The 22,785-nt window shown below is 41.3% G+C and overlaps 1 protein-coding gene across 2 annotated transcripts in view; it reads right to left on the bottom strand.

Annotated features, from left to right (window-relative positions):
• Nucleotides 1–586: 586 nt before the first annotated feature.
• FERMT1 (FERM domain containing kindlin 1) overlaps nt 587–22,785 on the bottom strand; it is a 35,712-nt gene continuing 13,513 nt past the window's right edge. The window contains exons 5-15 of one of the 2 annotated variants that reach the window (XM_083349303.1): nt 20,391–20,604; nt 19,549–19,651; nt 16,320–16,427; nt 11,971–12,102; nt 11,282–11,331; nt 10,405–10,529; nt 9,224–9,330; nt 6,616–6,837; nt 5,686–5,810; nt 2,601–2,742; nt 587–1,422 (exon numbers count right to left, since the gene is read on the bottom strand). In XM_083349303.1, coding sequence (XP_083205429.1) covers nt 1,249–1,422; nt 2,601–2,742; nt 5,686–5,810; nt 6,616–6,837; nt 9,224–9,330; nt 10,405–10,529; nt 11,282–11,331; nt 11,971–12,102; nt 16,320–16,427; nt 19,549–19,651; nt 20,391–20,604 — 1,502 coding nt within the window. In that variant the 3' untranslated portion in view covers nt 587–1,248. The remainder of the gene's footprint in view (nt 1,423–2,600; nt 2,743–5,685; nt 5,811–6,615; nt 6,838–9,223; nt 9,331–10,404; nt 10,530–11,281; nt 11,332–11,970; nt 12,103–16,319; nt 16,428–19,548; nt 19,652–20,390; nt 20,605–22,785) is intronic. The other variant, XM_083349304.1, reaches the window with a different exon arrangement.

Genomic DNA, 22,785 nt, shown 5'->3' with positions numbered 1-22,785 from the left:
ACACCCTTGAAAGTCTACAACCTACTGTGAAACAGCTGGCACAAGAATGCATCTCTCTCTCTCTCAGAACGAGCTTTCAGAGACATTCTATTCCCGCAAGCTCTTTTGAAAGCAGGCCGTGCTTTTGAGTTTGGGTTAAGTTTTCCTTCTCTGGTGCTCCAGAGTAGCGCAAAGGATAAGCATTATTTCCAAAAGAACACACTTCCCATAAATAATTTGTGTTGCAGGAGGCCAGCTCTCTTTAGAACAGGGGTGTCAAACTCAATTTCATTGAGGGCCGCATCAGCATTGCGGTTGCCCTCAGGGGGCCGGGTGGGTGTGGCCAGGGTGGGCGTGGCCTACTGGGTGGGCGTGGCTAGAGTGTGTATGGACTACTGGGTGGGCGTGGCCAGCTCTACATCGTTCGCCTCAAGGGTGCCTATGGGGGCCTGGGCAGGAGTGGGACAGATCTGAGGGTCTCTGGGCCAGGGCCAAGGCAGTGGGGGCCGTTCCCTCACTGTTTTCAGGATGGCTTCACGGGCCGCATGAAACCACTTCGCGGGCCGGATCTGGCCCCCGGGCCTTGTGTTTGACATGTCTGCTTTAGAAGAATGACTGGAAGGCTGCAGAGGACAGTGACTCAAGAGTTGACAGGAGTGGTGTGCAAAAGGGAGCAGTAAGCAGCAACTGGACTGTGCTCCAAAGTTTGACACCTTGGAACACTAGAGACTTCTATTATGTAATTTATTTATTTTTTATTTCATTTATTTATTTAATTAGTTTTCTATACCGCCCTATTCCCGAAGGACTCAGGGCGGTTTACAGGGCAATATTTAAAAAACAATACAAATCAAGATAAAAATAGAATTAAAAAGAATTAAATTAATAATAGCCCAACAATAAAACAATGTTAAAATTTAAAACTAAAACCCCCCAGTCCAGGCCGGATAGATCGAAAAGCCAGGTTTTTAATTGCCTTATGCATGGAATAGCGCGAGGGTTCCATCTGACGTCATCTTTCATTTATAATTCTGCCTCTTTCCACCATCTCCTCCCCCAAACGGTGGTGGTGGTGAAGACAATAGCAGAACATTGATTTTTGATCAGAAAGTGAAAATCCATCCATCTTGATGCCAAAGGCTGGTGCTTTGGTTCGCAGTGTGCCCACTTCCTCTTTATTTTTATTACAGGAATCAGGCTGGAGTTACTAAGAGAGGACCATCGCCTCTGGCTCTTCTGTGCAGTCCAGAAAAAGCTTCTGGTTTCCTTTCATTCCCTTCCACCAGTTAACTTATGGAACAAGTCTTCATCCAGCGTCTCATTCTGGTCTTTGGAACGGGTTGACAGGAAAATATAGCCGCCAATGTATTCGTGAACCACCTTGCAGTTGGCACTCAGGCAAGCAAACGCAATGGAAACGTTCTGATCGAACTCAATGGCCACCTGAAGGGGAAAGACAAAGATGTCCAAGCAATTGAAATACCAAGAATATAAATGCTGTGGTTGCCATTTTCTCACCGCTCTTATATTCACACGAGGCACAAACATCTTCAGGTTAATTCTGGTATATTGTAAGAGACTGCTTCTCAACCTCAGCTACTTTAACATATGTGGACCTGAACTCCCAGCGTTCTGGGAGTTGTTCCACATGTCTTTAATGCTGCTGAGATTGAGAAATACCGACCTGTCCTAATGGCTCACTTTTTAAAATATTGTATTCCAGGGAAAGCATTCCTTTTTCATTTTCCACCAAGCATAAGAAGTAGCAGAAAAGCGAAGCTGCTTAATCCTATTCCATTGGGCCTGCTGACTTAAAACCTCCCTCCTTCAGTCTTTCGACACTTTCCAGGAAATACTTTTTTTTCCCATCTGCAGGGAGAAAAATCAGCTTTGAAAGGATAATTTTGAGCGGACTCCTGACGGGTCTTCTGGGATTGTTCATATACCTGCTGTAACCAGGTACATCACAAATCATCACAGAAACATACATTTTAAAAGGAAAAGGCACCACAGGCCTTTTTCTTTTAAAATGTATGTTTCTGTGATGATTTCCCCTTCGACATTGGAAACTTTTCCTGCAATATTGCAACTCTATAGATAAAAATCAAACCTTGGGGATTGTGTGTATGCCTTGTCTCTATTATGCCTAGTTTCATCCTAATTCAAAATATAAGCTTTATTTTGAAACTTTCTCCTAAGTGCAGATACATTTTTACTCATAGCAATAATGAGAAAGCATTTAGATCATATGGGGAACCCACTGAGACCGTTTCCATGTATTAATGGACATGCCAATTCATACCATATTGCTGATCATCAGCAGTCACATATGGGCTGGGTAATGGCAAATTCTTCTTGAAAATCAGATAAGAAGCATTTTCTGCCAGCAGAGCCCCTTCTCAACCAATAAAACAGTTGGAAAAGGATGTAATCTGGGAAGGAGAATATATGTTTCCACCCATCCTATTTCATCTTCTAGATCCAACTTGTTTTCTTCTCTGCTAGCAGCAGTAAACAGGTTCTTTTGCAATTCTTCAGCCCGCTATTTCTCAGGGGAAGAAATTTTAGTCAAGTAGCAACATAGCAGAAATGGTTGACATCCAGGAAACAGTTCATTTTACCTGCCGTATCTCCCAGTTCACGTTCCATTGTTTCATATTTGAATACCTCCAGGTTGTAATTGGGTCCCCAGTAGCAGTGTCTATCCTAATCAGCCTGTTGTAAGAAATCCCCAAGAGATCATCCTTCTTGCTTCCTTTAAATCTAAGGGAAAGAAGAAGAGAAAAACCCAACCAATTGGTTCTATTTCTCCAAGCAATTATCCCCATGTGCATTAGTTACTCTCAGACTGAGCAGCAGGAGAAAAGAATTAGTAGTAGTCCTTGCCCTACAACCACTCTGTAATGTATTGGGTTTTTTTCCGTTAACACCACTGGTAACGGCTGGTAGGCTGCGAGAGCAGGGAGCTAGCTAACGGCTCCCAGCATCTCAGACAAATCGTCTCCAGCGCTGCTATTGGTTGCCCCTAGGCGGCAATAGGTTGCTTCAAACCTACTGGCCGCCACCTGGGGGCCAAGGTATAAATTGCTGCAGCTGCAGCCGTTCTCTAGTTCAGATCCTGCAAGAAATAAACCATGTTCTTTGCTGAACTCACTCGCCTCATCTTCATTCCTGTGCAACGAACCCAGTACACAACACACTCATTTAGCAATTGTTTGAAATTACAAGGGCACTGAAAAAAATGACTTAAATCCAGTCCTCCTTGCAGCATCCCCATTGTTATGCAATCAAAAATTTGTGTGCTTGGCAGCTGTATTTATTTTCTACCGTTGTAGCATCCCAGGTCATGTGATGGCTGTTAGAGATTTTCCCAGCTGGTTTCCATCCAGCAAAGTCAATGGGGGAAGCTGGATTTGCTTAATAAAACTACATAATTCACTTAACAACTGCCTTGCTTAGGAACAGAAATTCAAGTACCAATTGTGGTTGTAAGTCAAGGACTATCCATATATTATCCTCTTCATAAAGCCAGTGAATTAAAACAGCAGGAAGTGATTTGATTTTGGGGCATATTCCATTCAAACTCGATTCCCCTGCTTACTCCTGAATCAGTACTTTTGAGTCCATCTATTATGTGCATTTTCTCATCCCCCTTTTGCTAATGTACATGTCTCTGTGTTTGGGCACCTCTAGGCATTTTCTTTTAATTGGCAATTGCATTTTGGTTTGCATGTCAGTTCAGGAAACAAAAATATTATCAAGTTAGCCTCTAAATGCAAATGTGCACTAGTGGAAAGGACTGATTACAGTGCCATCCCAGTGGAAGCTACTGCTGAGATGGAAAAGGGGATGGTGCAGGGAAGAGTGCAGTCCTCTCTATCATCATGGCAAGATGGTGAACAGCAAGTTATAGGGTACAGCATGGGGAACCTCCTTCACAGGGATACTGCAGAAAGTTATATTTCATTACAAATCCAAAACCAACAAGGAGCTAAAAATGGCTTCAAGCAAAAAGAGAGAATCCAAGCATTTATTGCTGACTTCACATCATAGACTGTGCTTCCCTCTGCTGGCCAAATGTAGAACTACTAAACATACTTGGGGGGGGGGGAAATACCTAAACAGATAACTTTCAGAAGAGGCTTTTTGACTTCTGCATTGCCTAAAAAAAGTTGATCCAGATGATATTATGTTATGCTAGTTAACCCTGAAGGGCCAGGTTGAGACAGACCATCCTGAAGAAAAACTATTCATGTAGTTATTAAGAGCTGTCATTGATTTGACGGCACATAATCAAACACTGTCAATAAGTCTGGGTTAGATGTTGGCAGAATAACCTGAAAATTATGGGGAAGCTGTCAATAAATAATTCCAAAACAGGTGTGCATGTAAGTATTTGTAAATCTGTAACACCAAATGCTAGGAACGGGGATTTCCAGTGTTCAATAGATTCAAGCAGTTCTGCTGACGTAATCAGATTTATTAATCATCTTTTATATGTTCTAAAATAATCTCCGAAGAAAAGAAATAGTCACTGCCTGCTATTGAAAGGCAGAATATATTTTTTTTAAAAAAGCCCCACAAAGCAGATATTGCAGCCCTGATTATTCCCCTAAAGATACGAAGAGCAATGTGGGAAGAGACGATATCAGGGGTCTTCAAACTTGGCCCTTTTATGACTTGTGGACTTCAACTCCCAGAATTCCTCAGCCAGCTACTATATTCTGTCACCACCAGCAGCAGCAGCGGATCTTCCTCCTGGTTCTTCTCCTTGACACATCCATCTTCTTCCTCTTCTCAGCCCTGGCTCCCTTCCCCTCCCCCTCTGGGCTTTCCAACATTCTCTGGCCTTCAGGCCCACAGAGCAGAGTTCTGTCAGTGTTGGCCTCAGAGGGAGGGATGAGGGATGGGGCAAGCCCAGTTCCAACAGAGGCCCAATGGGGCTTGAGGATGACCAGGGTTGGTGAGTCCCATTTTAGAAAGACGAGGCAAAAGTGAAGAGAAGGAGGAAGACAACAATGGTGCTCAAGAGGACAGAGAGGAATGTCCTCTGGGAGTGGTGGCAGTGGGTAAATGGTGGCAGTGGAATACAGAGGTGTCTTCCTCTCAACCATGTTGCGTAGGGTGGTCAAAAGGATGGTGGGAGATAAGTGTGTGTGGTGTGTGTGGGAGATAGTTCATGCAGGGCAGGGGAAGCAAGTCAGCCTCTTCTGGTTCAGTGACCACCTGAAAACATCCTTAGCTTTGGAAGAACCGAGGCTCATGTCTGGGGAGGGACCAAGCCAGGAATGGCTTGAATCTTTTGGGAGGCAGGAGATTTGATTGCCAGCTCGCTTCTAAGCAAAATAAAAAATGGGGAAAAAATGTGGTCATGTAAGGGTCCTTGTTTAATGACTGACTGCTCCTCACTAAACAACTGCATCTGGGACTGCTGGAATTGCCATTGCTAAGCAGCACAGTCACAGGATGTTTCATTTAATGATGGTTTTGCTTAGTTAGAAATTCCAGCCTCAATTAAAGTCATAACTGAGGACTACTCTACCTGTACATAGAACAATAACTTTAGGAAGATTTCCACACCAGAACCCTAAAATGTATTTCATCCCCCCAAAAAGACCATTTCTGTAATCAAAACAAAAGTAGTTCAAAGGGTTCTAAGCAGTACTCTTCTATAAAAATTTAGGGGCAGAGGAACACAAGAATTACCTTACAACATAATAGGATAAGCCGAATTCTGGAAGTGATTGCCATGCCTGGATAAATCTCAGTTTGGCTTCCATAAGAGATAGATGAATGATGTTGTGGTGGGCTTCTAGAATGCGAGATGCTAGCTAGGAAAACATGGAAAACAAAATACAGGTTTAACCAAAATAGAAATGAACAAGCAGCACTCAAATAGTCAAAAAGCATGGGCCACATACTTTTGCTACTTTACTAATCTGCCATTTTAAGGAAGCAAACCAAATACTGAATACAGAACACAATGTCAATACAGGATGTGAAAATGTTGGCAACCCCATCTTATATGGACACCCTTTATTTTGGCTCTTCATCTCCTTTCTTTGCACAGGTGAGTGGAAATGTTATTCTAGCTACAACGGCACCTCTATAACTTTTGTGACAAGCAGCTGTGACTTTTGATCAATTCTGTAAAATGCTGCTCTACTGACTTTTTTTTTTAAGATTCCGAATTGGGAATTTCTGGGGTAAATTACAGGATTATTTTTTGCCTCAGCTCCTGCTAGACAGGATCTTTTTGGTTGAAGAGGCTGAAGATAAGAACTTCTAAATATGGAACTTCTGAACATGGAAGAGTTTAACAGTATACAGATGCAAAAACTCAGAAGAATAGCTACATAAAATCAATACACTGAGATAAAGGAAAAACAGTTTTGGGGAGAATCCCCATCTCACAAATTTAAGTCCAATACTCTATTTATAGGTTTACGGTGACTCTTCAGATTTTATTTGTAGAACTCCTAGATTTTGCTGTCAGAAAAATCCTCCTTGAAATTCACTTTTTGACCTATTAAACAAGAATCCTCTATCCATTAGACCCTGAGTCAGTTTGAGGATGCCCCCAGCAATTTGCCCAAGATCCAGCTGTTCCTGTATTTTCTTTGGCTCCCCATTTACCTGCTTAGATTTATATTTCTTAGCATATCGTGGTGAGATGAAGCATTCCGGTTTCAGATCCATGCTTTCTACATCCGAAACTTCTTGGGGTGCAGCTGTTCTGCTTTTCATTTTCAGGAGTGAGAGGATGTTATGCACCTCAGATTGGTAAGAACTGTCTGCCATTGTTTTCCCTTTGGAAGCCAATGCACAAGCAGCCATCCATCTGGCATACTGCTCTTCCTGCAAGGAACAGTCCATTGAGAGATATTAAAGAAAAAAATTCTTGTTATGTATGGGGATAATAAAATATAGCAGCAGCTCATTGTGACCATCAGGTGGCGCTGTACTGTATCTGGATTGGCTGGTAAGCGCTTGGCGGGAAAACCCAAGTAAGGGATTGGCTGCCAGTGCACCTGGCCAAGTATATAAGGGGGTACAGGTAACCCCTTTGTTCGCTTCGGTACTGCTACCAATAAAGAGCTGCCATGCTGAGTCCATTGTCTGTTGTCTGACCATGCGGCCAAGAACCCACTACACAATAATTCTGGCACCAATTTCTACTTGCATTGTTTAGCTGCAATCATTTGGAACACTTTGGTTAACTTCAACGCAGACCTTCTGTTCAGAAAGCATTCCCGTAGACAACAACACTTCATCAGCATGATTTATTTGTTTATTAAATAAATCACACCTCTTCTTCAGAGATTCAAAGGAGCAGCTTTTAAAGACCCAATATGAAGGGGATGAACTGGTTTCTTTCTTCTTCACCTCACGTTTGGGTTTGAGAACAAAAATGACCATTTATTTTCACCTGTTAGCAAGCAGGCAAGTCCTAAGCTAGAAAAGAAATGTTTGCAACATTAAGAGGAAGATCAAATGTTTAAGGAAGTTGCAAAGGACAAAAAGGAGTTGTGAAAGCTGATCAAAGTTTGATTTTCACGTTCTTTTAGTGTTTGATCTGAATGCATTTTCAATTCTCTCCAAGGGTGTGTGTGTGTCATACAGTACTACGGGACTAAACTAAAGTGATACTGAACGCATCATTTATGAGCCTTCATATACTGATACAAATATAAGCAGACAGCAGTAAGAAGGCAAGAATTTCCTCTCCTCTTTCTGTGTTCCAGAAATAAAATCTCCTTGCACAAAAGGAAATTTCCCTTCTAGAATTCAGGCAAAGCTCTGGCACAATGCTGGGAATGTTCTTCAAGATCGTGGGGAAAAAGTATCAGTGATGGGAAGCCTCTTATGAACTTTTTGCTAAAAAAAAAAAGAGAGAAAAATGAACTTGTGATTTATGGGTGTGAAAACCAGAAAAAGGCAGCTTACGGAAAAAAGGAAATTATGATGTAACTTTAGAAAGAGAGAGCAAATAAAAATTTATTATGACTGCTGCCAAGAAGATTAGAAGCTGTTCTTTATCATCTTTTTTTTCTTTCTTTCTTTATTAAACTTATATGTCGCCCATCTCACCTAGAGGCGACAAGAAGATGACCTATTAAAACAGACATATCAAACACAAGGCCCGGGGGCTGGATCCGGCCCGCGAAGTGGTTTCATGTGGCCAGCGAAGCCATCCTGGAAACAGTGAGGGAACGGCCCCCACTGCCTTGGCCCTGGCCCAGAGACCCTCCTTCTGCCAGAGACCCTCAGATCTGTCCCACTCCTGCCCAGGCCCCCATAGGCACCCTTGATGTGAACGATGTAGAGCTGGCCACGCCCACCCAGTAGGCCATATGCACTCTAGCCACGCCCACTCAGTAGGCCACGCCCACCCTGGCCACACCCACCTGGCCCCCTGAGGGCAACCGCAATGCTGATGTGGCCCTCAATGAAATTGAGTTTGACACCCCTGTATGAATATTATCACTAAAAACAGACTTAAAAATGAACAAAGATGGCAAGGAAGTGATCAAGATGCACACAAGGAGAAGGTGGGGTCTTAGGCCCTTACCCATCACCTGATTACATTTTATTTATTATTATCTTTATATTACCTGTGTAAAATATATGTATAGAAAGAACCCTTTTTTCCTCCCCACTGACATATCAGAACTCTTAGATCACCTTTGTCCTTTAATTTCTCTCCACCCCACCAGTCCATCTTGGGGGAGCCCGGGGAAATCCCAGGTCTCTAGACTACGCAAAATATAGCCCAAATAAGGCAAAACTACATTGTTGCTGAAAAAGCCTGTCCATGGAACCCTTCGATGTTAATGACTTTAGGAAGGCAAACTGAGTTTCACAAGAGTTCTTCAGCCTGGGAGGTCATGTGAGGCAAAGAACAAATACCGACAAATTTACAGAATTGTCTGGCAAAGCAGCTCTTGACACAGACCTCTAGACAAAAATCCCCTCTCACAAATAGAGGCAGGCAGCGGGATACACATGCAAAGCAACCTGGGGTTTGGTTCGGTTTTTTTTTTTCTACACAAGCCTTGTTTTATTTCTGTGCGCAAATAGCTGGGAATATTTATGCACTGTGTGGGTTTGCCGTGCACTGAAATGCCAGCCAAGCACCTGGACCTTAATGAGGTTTCCCAAGGGCTAATGCAATTCACAAAAAGCACATGAATGCCCCTCCTCTGTGCACACAATGGATTCATTCAGCTGTTTTCTTACTCACGTCACTACACCTCAAATGTATTTCATTCATTCCATCAGCAACTGGGATGAGTAATTTAATCCCATATTTTTTCCCTGACACACTGACATCTGGGACAATTTCACATCCTGAACAACAAAACAGAAGAGAATTTATATGCAAACTTATGTCTCATCTTCATTTAAGAACAATACATGAGAAAGACAAACAGCACATAAAAAAAGGAATAAGGCCAATTTTAAAAGGGTAAATGATTAATTAATCACAGTATTACACCACTAAAACAGGGGTCCCCGACCCCCAGTCCATGGGGCAGTAGCAGTCTACGTTCCGTTGGGAACCCGGGCCACACAAATGGCGGGCAAGCATGTGAAGCTCCATTTGTGCAGGTGAAACCATCCCCTCCACTGCTGCCCATCTTTGGACATATAAAGGTTGGGGACTGCTGCACTAAGAGGATAAATGTCTGCAATCTTGCAGACCAAAGTAATTTTATTCTGGTGTGCACCTAGTCTTACGGATACTGTTTAGGGAGACCATGATCTTTATTGATCGTCATCTGATGTATTTAAAATGATAGAGAACTGGTGCTGTGAGGACCTTTCCCCAGACAAATATAAGTGACACTGAAGCATGCAATAAGCAGATGTTCAATATGGGATTTGCAATATACACAGGGCATTTGCACCAGTGGGGTTTCACAGCCTCTCACTGATCACTAATGTTGGCATAGTGTGAGAGCTTAGGGCAGCAAAAGCCTGGCACAATTTATGTGAAGCTATGGTAATACAATTTCTGTGGCCAGAAGTGTAATCGCAAAGGAATGTAATGATAATAATAATAATAATAATAATAATAATAATAATAATAATAATAATAAAAATAAAAAATAAATAAATAAAAAATGTGGCTTTGATGTTCCTCATCTTCACTCATGGCAGTGGTATCCACACTTTGCCCACATATTATGTGGGCAACAATATCATGGACATTTGTCAGTAAATGAGACCGAAACACTTCTAACTATACAAAAACAGGTTGAAGTAAACACTGTGTAAAGACAGATTATCTATGGTAGGTATATGCACGCACACATGTGCACTCAGACATATAAACAGAGAACAAAAATGCTTATTGTGTTAGGAGATGTCTACAGATGCAACGGCACTTCATAAGATGCTTTGTGAAATAACAGCTTCTACCTCTTAGGTTAAGCTTCTCAATAGGTTCTCCATCTTCCGCTTCTTTGTTTTTAAAGTAAGACACGGATGTGTCTTTAAAGACAAACCAATATTGCTTGAAGGCTTTCAGCATCAGCTTTTTGGATCTGCAAACGAAGAATTGCTTCATCAAGTCTCTCTTCTAATGAGAATATTTATCAACCTTTTTGGCCGAGTTTTATTTCCCATTTATTATGAAAGTCCATGCGGTTGTCTCATCCAGAAGTATGTGTTTTCTCTATTTCACCTGCTTTATCAGAAAGGACCAAATCATGGAGGGGGGGGGGCTAGTAGAAACTACAGTGAACCCCCTCCCCCAAAAGACAAAACATGGAAAACCTGGCCTTTGAGCTTACTTCTCAGTGCAAGTAAAAGTAGAGAAATTGTGGGGCTTGTATTGTAATATTGTAATGCACATTTTATCACCTGCCCCCCTCTTCTACTTTCACAAATCTCTGAATTTCAAAATATCTTGGTTATTCATTTTACGTTTTCATGTACAAAGATTGCTTTCCTGAGAGATTTCAAGTAAGTCATTCATCTCTTTATGAAAACACGAATTTGATCATTTTTCATGCAGTTGTATTTTAATGGATTTAATTATTGAGTTTTATTGTGGCAATATTATTTTAATTTTGTAAACCGTCCGGGGTATGGTTCTTATACTAAGGATGGATTATAAACATATTACGTCAGTTTCCAATTCAACTGAAATGACCCTGATATAATATCATATTGAATTTTGAGATTTATGATATTGATTGCTTTCAAAATTCAATGTAATAAATTGCAATGAAATATGCTAAAGTAATCCAGTTCATTCAATATATGGGTGGTTACCATCGCTCCTTTTCCTTACCTAAATAGTTTGAGGTTATCAGCAAGCTTTGGAATGTCTGTGATATCCTCCTATGGAGAACCAAGAATTATGCTAGTAACAAGGCACAGCTAGATACTTCCAGTTGCATGTCAATGATTGACCCATATTATGGTTGCATAATTGGTGCAATATTGTTGCATATTATGGTTGCTAATTTGCTATTTATTTTCCCATACTTTTAAGTCTAATTCAGCAATATATTGCAGATAAATTTAAAAGTTTTATCTCCAAAACAAACCCACAAATCTAAATTTGGGAGCTATGAAATAGCCCAAAGATATCTTCCCCTGAAATTATGCAAATTTTAAAAAAAGTTTTGTATCTCTTAAAATCTCAAGTGAATCAGAAATTATGCACAAACTACCTTGTACTAAAAATACCTGAAAAGGAGAACTAGAGAAAAGTGATAATGTGATAATAAGGTTCCCCTCCTCTTGAGTTAAAGAGATATTGTACAAATATGCAGTTATTTTTGAACTCTAATTCTCTTTAGTCCAAGCAGATATTGATAGTTGATGTTGCAATTCATCAACTTCCAGAGGGCCATATAAACCTCATTCTGGGCTACCAGGTATGTTGGGAAATAAGCTCATGGATAAGTCACAACCTAATTTACTACACCCAGAATATTACCTTGACCCTGTGCCCAAATAAAGTGAATGACGTACCAATATGTTCTCTGATCTTCCACCTTCCAGTGTTATTTCAAGATTGGAAAGGGCTGCTTCCACTTCGTCAGCTTCACTTTCAACTGTGAAGTCTTGTGACCCTGATGATAAGGTCAGCTTGCTGATATGGTACTGCAGTCAAGGGAAAAAGATACCCAGATAGTATCTGGTAAGCTTGTTGATTTTCATATACAGGAAACAAACTGAGAAGTTAACAGTAATATCTTTAAAATGGAATTTATTTAGCCTTTCCATTTTGGTGTGCATTAAGGCTTAAAGAAACACCTAAGCACTTGTATAACAGACGCTACCAGTATGCATTTGAACTGTAACTGTTTTGGCGGGAGTCAATTATGGCGGGAGATTTAGGTTCAAACTGATTGGTTGGCTGTGTACTCAGAAAGGTATATAAAGAGTGCAAGTACCCCCAACCCAGGGATAGGCAACCTCGGCTCTTTTATGACTCATGGACTTCAACTCCCAGAATTCCTGAGTCAGCATAGCTGACTTAGGAATTCTGGGAGTTGAAGTCCATGAGTCATAAAAGAGCCGAGGTTGCCTACCCCTGCCCTAACCCCTCAGTACAGTTATGGCCACCAAATAAAGAGCTGTTTGACTCTACTCATCTGCCTGGCATCATTCCTACTCTTCAGAACTCACTACACAACACATTTGATTAGTATATTCTGACTCGCCACATGTATAAAATGCAATGGAAGCAGATATGACTTTATTAATTATTTGATCCTCTTTTTTTATATAGTCATGGCCGAAATTGTTGGCACCCCAGAATTTTTTCCAGAAAATCAAGTATTTCTCACAGAAAAGTATTGCAGGAACACATGTTTTGCTATACACAGGTTTATTCCCTTTGTGTGTATTGGAACACAACAAAAAAAGGGAGGAAAAAAAGCAAATTGGACATAATGTCAAACAAAACTCCAAAAATGGGCCGGACAAAATTATGTGCACCCTTAACTTAATATTTGGTTGCACACCCTTTGGAAAAAATAACTGAAATCAGTCACTTCCTATAACCATCAATAAGCTTCTTACACCTCTCACCCGGAATTTTGGACCACTCTTCCTTTGCAAACTGCTCCAGGTCTCTCTTATTGGAAGGGCGCCTTTTCCCAACAGCAATTTTAAGATCTCCCCACAGGTGTTCAATGGGATTCAGATCTGGACTCATTGCTGGCCACTTCAGAACTCTCCAGCGCTTTCTTGCCATCCATTTCTGGGTGCTTTTTGACGTATATTTGGGGTCATTGTTCTGCTGGAAGACCCAAGATCTTGGATGCAAACCCAGCTTTCTGACACTGGGCTCTACAGTGCGACCCAAAATCCTTTGGTAATCCTCAGATTTCATGATGCCTTGCACACATTCAAGGCACCCAGTGCCAAAGGCAGCAAAACAACCCCAAAACATCATTGAACCTCCACCACATTTCACTGTAGGTACTGCATTCTTTTCTTTGTAGGCCTCATTTCATTTTCGGTAAACAGTAGAATGATGTGCTTTACAAAAAAGCTCTATCTTGATCTCATCTGTCCACAAGACGTTTTCCCAGAAGGATTTTGGCTTACTCAAGTACACTTTGGCAAATTGTAATCTTGCTTTTTTATGTCTCTGTGTCAGCAGTGGGGTCCTCCTGGGTCTCCTTGCCATAGCGTTTCATTTCATTTAAATGTCGACGGATAGTTTGCGCTGACACTGATGCTCCCTGAGCCTGCAGGACAGCTTGCATTCCTTTGGAACTTGTTTGGGGCTGCTTATCCACCATCCAGACTATCCTGTGTTGCAACCTTTCATCAATTTTTCTCTTCTGTCCACGACCAGGGAGATTCGCTACAGTGCCATGGGTTGCAAACTTCTTGATAATGTTGCACACTGTGGACAAAGGCAAATCTAGATCTCTGGAGTTGGACATGTAACCTTGAGATTGTTGATATTTGTCCACAATTTTGGTTCTCAAGTCCTCAGACAGTTCTCTTCTCCTCTTTCTGTTGTCCATGCTTAGCGTGGCACACACAGACACACAATGCAAAGACTAAGTGAACTTCTCTCCTTTTTATCTGCTTTCAGGTGTGATTTTTATATTGCCCACACCTGTTACTTGCCCCAGGTGAGTTTAAAGGAGCATCACATGCTTGAAACAATCTTGTTTACCCACAATTTTGAAAGGGTGCCAATAATTTTGTCCGGCCCATTTTTGGAGTTTTGTTTGACATTATGTCCAATTTGCTTTTTTTCCTCCCTTTTTTGTTGTGTTCCAATACACACAAAGGGAATAAACCTGTGTATAGCAAAACATGTGTTCCTGCAATACTTTTCTGTGAGAAAGACTTGATTTTCTGGAAAAATTTCTGGGGTGCCAACAATTTCGGCCATGACTGTATAGTATTACGTATTTACAGCATCTCAGTAATTCTAATTTTACCCTGGGCTGCTGAATGACCTATTTATCAAAATCAAATAATTCCTGGCTGTTTACACTCTTGGAGAGGCTAACACTATTCATACAAAAAAATTAAAACAGGCCCAATAACATGGCTTTATTTTAACCCATTTCTACGCAGCAAAACACACCAGCAGCTGCAAAGAGAAGCAGAGAAAATCATCCGTAGGCAGGCTGCTCTTTCAGCTTCCCCAGCAAAAGATGTTTTAACAGGCTTGCTAGTCAGGGGGGCCTTTTGCACTCTTACTAAAGAGTTGGGCTAATGTATTCCTCAGGCACAGGAGAGAAAGGGGCAATCCGCCTGAAACAGAAACAATATATATTATAGGGGCTCTTTTTTTTTAATTTTGCATCTCCCTCCCTCCCCCCCCCCACTTTGGATTCTGTTTCCAAGGCGGAATCTATGGACCCCATATCCCACTTAGAGGTCTAGAGAACTTCGAGGCTATGCCAGCATTTTTACAGCCAAATGTTTGTTATCGTTTTACCAGAGTTCTCATTCTAGTTTTACTTTCCTCAGTCTTTCCCATTCTCTCACCTTCTCTTCTTTTTCCTCTCCCTCTCATTTCTATAGTTTATTCACACAAAAGACCGACAGACAGAACAGGCGCAAGTTTATCGCTTCCTCGCTGGCTACAAGAGGAAGAGAGATGTTGAAAGGAAAAAAAATGATCCTTTCCAACTTTCTGGCAATCCTTTTTCCAAACTAAGAGTTCATAATTTTTTCCCCCCAAAGGTTGTACCAGGGTGCTACTTTACCGAAAAAAATCGTCAACCAATTTCTTTCCTGAACAATAACTCTTAAGTTATTTATTGTAGTTTTATCGAAAGGTGCTTTGCAGGACTTGATGCATGAAAATCAACGTGGTTTGGGTTTCAAGATTAAGAAAGACATGGATTAAGCGAGGACCTGAAGGAACTTGTATAAAATCTAAGAGGAAGGAAGAGCGATACGTTTGTAAATTATCTGTTGAAAAATGTCAGCAGTCATATTTCTTAACTTTAGTTTTTCCCCCCTCTATTCTGTTTTTGCACTTCCTTGTTTCCTTCTTTTAATTTGTATTTAATTCTGTGAAAAATATCTTAATAAATATAAATTTAAAAAGAAAAGAAAAAAATGGTGAGCAAAAAAGAACAGAGATAAAAGAGCAGGAAAGTACCGTAATATTCCAAAAAGTAAACAAGGTCATTCCATAAATATGTGAGTTATAGCAATTCATCCAAAGAATAGCTTCCCTATAGAAGTTTGCCTTGCATACTCAATGAAAATGAAGTTTGTGCAGCTAGGTACCTTTAGGGGATAATCCCATAAACTCTTTCAGAATATAAAATCCCTTTCAATTCCTTGTTGCTGTTGTCCAATTAGACATGCAGAGAACGGCAGTCGTTCAATTATTGTTTAGGTTTATATCTGAAGTACTAATTTGTGGAATGATCTGAAAACAATCCAACCTGGTTAACAAAATGTGCAAAAGGGCCCTTTGTCCTTTTGTATGACCTCCAATCTGAGGAAGGACTCTTACCAAGCTCAAAACTCAAAATTTAGCACTTTAGGGATTAATGATATGTTCTCACCATTTGGGAAATGGGATTACATCGTGATCAATCTATGTTCTGTATTCGGGAGGTAAGACATTTCAACATTTGTACGGCTGCAGTTGCTCTACCACATCTGAATTAGCCGCCCCATAAAATATCCTCCGTTAATCATTGACATATGTGCAAACAGAATTTGAAGTAGCAAACTAGTTTATCACTCCTGAAGAAAGGAAGGAGAAAGGTCTTGCTTGGAACAATCAATCCAAGTCCTGCTCCTTGGGTGTTCATGTTCTGGCAGGTGGCTGTTTCAAACAGGAAAAAACTGGTCCTGTAACAAGATCAAGTACATGCCTGCAATGCAGCGAAAATGAAGGATTCTTCTTCTGTGCAGTCTATTTCTTCCAGCAGAATAGCCCAGCGAGCTTGCTCGTATAGCTGGTGGATCCGTACTGCATCATACTGCCAAGAGAAGCCACATCAGGCTGCATTAGAAATAAACAGATTTTGCCATAGGTGCAACAGCTAAGCAGCCTAATTACCTCCAGATACACAGTCCTTTGAAACACTTTGTACTCCCATTTCAGCAAAGAAGGACACACCGTTGGAAGACCTGAAGGATGCGGTTGGGAACAGATCACCCTGGAGGAAAAAATAGCGTGGTTGCCATCTTGATGGCCCTCAGTCATGATGATCAAGACGGGATAACTTTAGTTAACTAGAGAGCTGCACAGAACACACACAGTTAGAGAGCTGCACATTTTGCACTGTGTGTCAACAGCTGCACGACAAAAATCAGTGGTGCCAGGATCAGACTTTGGGGGAAGGTTTAATGGCTCTATAAGGTGAAATAGATAAGTAGTATTTTAGACAGCCGTAAGAGGGATGATACTGATATGTTCATGTGTGGAACTGGAACAATGCCATACATATTAACGTCCAAGACAAACTGATAAAGTGATAATGTTGAAAAATGAGAAGGCTGCAGGTACAGATTGAGTGTTAAAATATACATATGGTTTGCTCAGGGAGTAGCTATGCAACTTACTTAATGTCTGAAGAAAGTACCAATAGCAGATGATAAGAAGAATGCCATTATTGTGCCAATATGCAAACAAAAAGGTAATAAGAATTAAGGTAAAAACTAAAATGGATTCACTGTAATTTTATGCTAGGTGGTAGGGTACTTTGACCAGAGCTTTTGCTGTTCAGTGGGTCAGTTAAGCAAAACATAAGCTAAGATATAGGGAATGTTTTGCATAGATATGGAATAAGTTGGCTGTTAAATTTGGTAAGAGAGGCGTATGGTGGAAGTAAAATAAGTATAGGTATAAATGCTTTCAAGATTGTTCAATATTGAGCAAGGAGTTAAAGAAGGATGTATGATGACCTCCTTTTTGTGTAATGTATTTTTATGGCTAAATATATAAGGAATATTTGTAATGATATTAAAGACATTTTGCTTGGGGACATGAATACAGTGAGCTGTTGGGAGAAATTAATCTTTAACAAAAGAAGCAAAAAAGACTGTAAGAGCATGCTTCTGCCTACTTAAATGGAATATGGAAATGAGTGGTGGGTCTGTCCAGAGAAACAAAGACATAAGTTGAATATAGTAGGAATGAAGTATTTAAGAAATATTTAGTAATCGAAGAAGTGATAACATGAGGAATGAATGGGGGATGAGTAAATGTAGGCTGAATACAAAACTGAATAGCAAGTACAGTATGAAAGAAATAAGTTCAGATGGTTTGGTTAAATAGAGAGAATGAATAAGCATCAGATCTCAAAGGAAGTATATAGAAGAAGAATGAGCTGGTTGAGAAGAAGCACAAAACAAAGTTGTTTGATAACATTGATAAGATTATGCAACAAAAGGCAATTTATGAAGCGGTAAGTGTACAAAGATAAAACAAGGATAATTTGCAAGACAGGGAGATATGGAGAAGCATTCTTACTTTGATAGTATCCTGGAAGGCTTTAAAAACTATTCTCCTAGGTCAGGGGTCGGCAACCTTAAACACTCAAAGAGCCACTTGGACCCGTTTCTCACAGAAAACACTGGAAGCCACAAAACCCTTTTGACATTTAAAATGAAGATAACGCTGCATATATCCTTTTCTACCTTTACGCTATGTATAAAAAACTATAGTGTGTTGCATTTATGAAATCAATGAACTGCTACAAAGAAATTTTTATGGCGGAGAAAGAAGGGGAAAAACAACAACACCTTTCTCCTTCATCCCAACAGGTGAAAACAATTTTAGTAGCTTATCTACCATCTTTAAATACAGCATAATTATCCCCATACCTCATCTCTTAATTTAAAAAAATCAAAATATCTCATTAAACGTTCTTTACTAAAAGTCCAGTAAGGACAATATATACTCATTATTTCTCTCTCTCTCTCTCTCTCTCTTTCCTTTCCCTCTCTCTCTCTTTCCTCTCCCTCCCCCCTCTCTTTTCTCTCCCTCTCCCTCTTTCCTCTCTGTCTTTCTCTTTCTCTCTCCGTCTCTTTCTCTATATCTCTCTTTCCTCTCCCTCTCTTTCCCTCTTTCTCTCTTTCCTCTCCCTCTCTCCCTCTTTCTCTCGCCGTCTCTCTTTCTCTCTTTCCTCTCTCTCTCCCCCTCCCTCTCTCTCTCCCCCCCTCCCTCTCTCCGATCTTCTGCTCACCTGGCCAGCTGGCCTAACGCTGTTCTCCAACAAGCTGACACACATTCTTATTGGGCTGGCTCTCTCTTGCCCTTGGTCTGCCCAGTCCTCTTTCCCTGTTAAGTAAAAGTGTGTGTGTGTGTGTGTGTGTGTGTGAGAGAGAGAGAGAGAGAGAGAGAGAGAGAGAGAGAGAGAGAAGGGAAGTGCAAGTGCCTCTCTCTGCAAATGGCGGAGGAGGACTGGGAACCGCAGTAGAAGGCTGAAAGAGCCACATGCGGCTCCAGAGCTACGCGTTGCTGACCCGTGTCCTAGGTCTTAGGTGGGCTTGAGCTTGTTGCATGTATTGGGCATGTGTTTGTACTCACTGGTGTTTTGTGAATGGATATGTCATCTATTCATTTGTTTCTACTCTATTTCTATTTTGTTCTTTTATATTGTGAACACCCTAAGTCAGCCTGGAGTTTCTCGATCCCAAAATCAAATAGGTAAGTCAAACTAAAGAGAATATTCAACAAAAAATCATTACACTACTTCATTTATTTTACTTATGTTAAAATAGAACTGATATAGTATTACTGTACTCCGATCTATAAGCTGTGGTTTGACCACATTCAGTTGTGAATACAAAATGAAATCCTTAATAGCAATAGCACTTAGACTTATGTACCGCTTCACAGTGCTTTACAGCCCTCTCTAAGCAATTTACAGAGTCAGTATATTTCCCCCCCAGCAACCTGAGTCCTCATTTTACCGACCTCAGAAGGATGGAAGGCTGAGTCAACCTTGAGCCGGTGAGAATCGAACTGCCGAACTGCTGGCAGTTGGCAGTCAGCAGAAGTAGCTTGCAATACTGCATTCTAACAACTGTGCCACCAGGGCTCTTAAACTTGCTTTTTAATTGACGAATTGGAAATCTTAAAGAACTTCTTACTTTTGCATTCAAATCAAAGAAATCATAGTATTTAAAACGGAGTAGAAGTTGATCGTCCTTCTGGATATCTTGTTCCATAAGTGATCGAGATGAATCTAACCAGCTGAAAGGAAGAGAACACAAATTCCACAGAAACAAAAATGTCAAGTTGCAAAAAAAGAGAAAAAAGACAGATATCAGAAATGTATGGAGGACTGAGAAATACAGGATTTAGTAAATGCAGTCATAGCAAGGAAGCCTGAAATATATTTCTACACACTGTAATGCTCCTGCCTATTACTAGATGTTGCCCTGACAGTGTTAGCCTCAATAAACTCCTTTTTTATGACCTTGTAGTCCCTTAAGGTGTGAGCCGCATTAAGGTTGGGACAACATTTAGCAGAAATAGAGGTAGCTGTATAGTTTTTCAATTTTAGCAAATGAACATACTTAGAAATTACAAATCCTATGTGCATAAAAGGAAAAATATGTGTGTTTTGAAAAAAACAATTGTGTTTCAGAAGAGAGAAATCCAGTTATGAACAATCAAAAGCGCAAAGAGCAATTTGAGCCTTGTTTTATTCCTAACAGAATACATCAAGGTGTTACTTTTCATTCATCCCAAATCTTCACGTTCTTGTTTCTAAGAAAATTCTAAATTATACTTGGGAAGTATACTTATCCCTATACTTATCTACTAGGGAATAGGGGGTTTTGTTGTTTTTTTTTGGCTTAAGTTTCAGAGAAAACTGCCAGATAACCTAATTAATACTTTGTGTATGGACACACACCACACGTAACCAACATTGCCTTGGCTTGTCAAAATGGTCTAATGCTAGTATTCAAAGAGAAAGATTCCTCACCCAGCATTCAGATTGGCTTTGTCGACCAATGTCCGAGGCTGATACATTTTGGCAAGTGTCTCTGGTGCACAGTTATGATGGCTAAAAGCAAGGGTGCTCCAGCTCTGTTGTGCCAAGGGGCTGTCACTGAACCACGTAAGGGTGGAAGGGAGAGGAGAACCAGTAATGGGATCATAGGTCGGGGTCATGGTCTTGCTATATAAGCCAGGACTGGCTGAAATAGTGAGAACAGAAAACAAAACTATAGCATCACTGAATGTCAAAAGAGATGATTTTCTAATATAAACTACCGTATTTTCCGGCGTATAAGACGACTTTTTAACCCATGAAAATCATCTCAAAAGTTGGGGGGGTCGTCTTATACGCCCAGTCGTCTTATACGCCGGAAAATAGTACATAAATCAATCGAGAGCCCCCGTTCTTGCAAAGCAACTTCAAGCCTCTTTAGTCCAGTCCCCCCTCCAACGTGACTCTCCCTTCCCACCCCCAAGAGCCTCTCAGCCCCTCCCCCTTGCAAACGCCAGACCCCGGGAGCTCTTGCGTCTATTCCAAAGGGGGGGGGGAAGGAAAAGCCCCTTTCGGCTCCAGCTTGGCTGCAAGTCAGCGAGCCCGGGAAGGCACGCCTTCCCCTCTCACTGTGGAGGAAGCAGGGCAGGCTGGCATCTGGTGGGAGCCGGCAGGGCAGTCCTGCACACGCACGCACTCCCCAGCGTGCGCAGGACTGCCCTGCCGGCTCCCGCCCGACGGCTCTGCCAATGCTGCCTCAAGAGAGGAGAGCGTGAGGCGCCTGCCATGGCTCCCCGAGGACTCCTTAGGAACCGGGGAGCATGCGCGTGTGCAGGACTGCCCTGCTGGCTCCCGCCAGATGCCAGCCTGCCCTGCTTCCTCCACAGTGAGAGGGGAGGGCGTGCCTTCCCGGGCTCGCTGATTTTCCAGCGTATAAGACGAAAAATCTTGAAAATCATCTCAAAAGTTGGGGGGTCGTCTTATACGCCCAGTCGTCTTATACGCCGGAAAATACGGTACCCATATGTCTTTGAAAAACAACTCTTTGGGGATTCCATTTAATAGTTTTACAGGCAGCTTTCAATAGAAAACTAAAATCCAGCAACGTCTATGGAGATTCTCGGTCATCCAGGTCATAGTTATCCCAAGGATGCTTTTTCATGAGGCAACTGGACTTCCTTTTTTTTTCTTTGAAGATGTTTCGCTTCTCATCCAAGAAGCTTCTTCAGTTCGGAGCTGAAGAAGCTTCCTTGGATGAGAAGCGAAACGTCTTCAAAGAAAAACAAGGAAGTCCAGTTGCCTCGTCAAAAAGCATCTTTGGGAAAATTCTAGCAATCTTATATCTGTAAGGGTAATTGTGCTTGCTCAAAAAAAAATTAGTTAAATGTACTTTTAGTTTTCTAACTTCAGACGCCACAACAGTTTTCTTTCTAGTATGTATCAATAACCATAATTATTCTATAGATGGTACTGTGCCAGACATGAATTGAATGGCTCTCAGGTTTTTTCAATTCTTTCCCTAGAAAAAAGGGAGAATGCTCCCAAGTGGGCACACGGAAAGAATAATGCTTAAATCTTTCACAGTGCAGAACCTTGTCAAGTGTCCAACCTTGTCAACTTTAAGACTTGTGGACTTTGACTCCCAGAATTCCCCAGCCAGTCATGTCAGCCAGTTGAGATGTCAGCCAGACTTGTGGTCTAATGTCATGGTTCCGATAGATGAGACCAGTAGAAATAAGAACTCTGAGGCATTTGCTTTCCTCAAAGAACAATTTTAATGGCTACATAATATCAGCACGAACAAAGGTGAAACCAAGACTGAAAATCCCCCCCCAAAAAAGGTTACAAAGTAAAAGTTGAACTCCCCACCCTTATGTGTGTCATAAATCACAATCCCCAATTAAGAAATTTGGCGGGCTCTCTAACGGTAGCTCCAGCCTGCCAAACACTTAGGCTGCTTGACCTTGGTTCCCACAAGAAAGTTATTGTTATGACTAAACTAGAAGAATCCATCTCCTCCTTCCCATTGCTGTGGCAACTGAAAAACAAAAAAAGATGGCTGCAGCTAGAGTTGTTTGCAGGTTTGACAACTTAAAGTTGTCAAGATTGGACACCCCTAATGCAGAATAAGTTTAATAAGTCGTCACGGAAGCTCATATCAGTGAGCTCCATCCAAATACTGGATAGCCCAGGGGTAGGCAACCTCGGCTCTTTTATGACTCATGGAGTCAGCATAGCTGACTCAGGAATTCTGGGAGTTGAACTCCATGAGTCATAAAAGAGCCGAGGTTGCCTACCCCTGGGATAGCCATTAGATGGGAAGCAAAGACTTCCTGCCAGCTAGTGACCCTCTGGACTTATGCCGGTCACATAAGCTGTGCCTACCAGC

The sequence above is a fragment of the Vipera ursinii genome (genome assembly GCF_947247035.1).
Source record: "Vipera ursinii genome assembly, chromosome: 1".
NCBI lineage: Eukaryota > Metazoa > Chordata > Lepidosauria > Squamata > Viperidae > Vipera > Vipera ursinii.
Note: the sequence above shows the minus strand (reverse complement) of the source record. Positions and strands in the feature narration are given on the sequence as shown.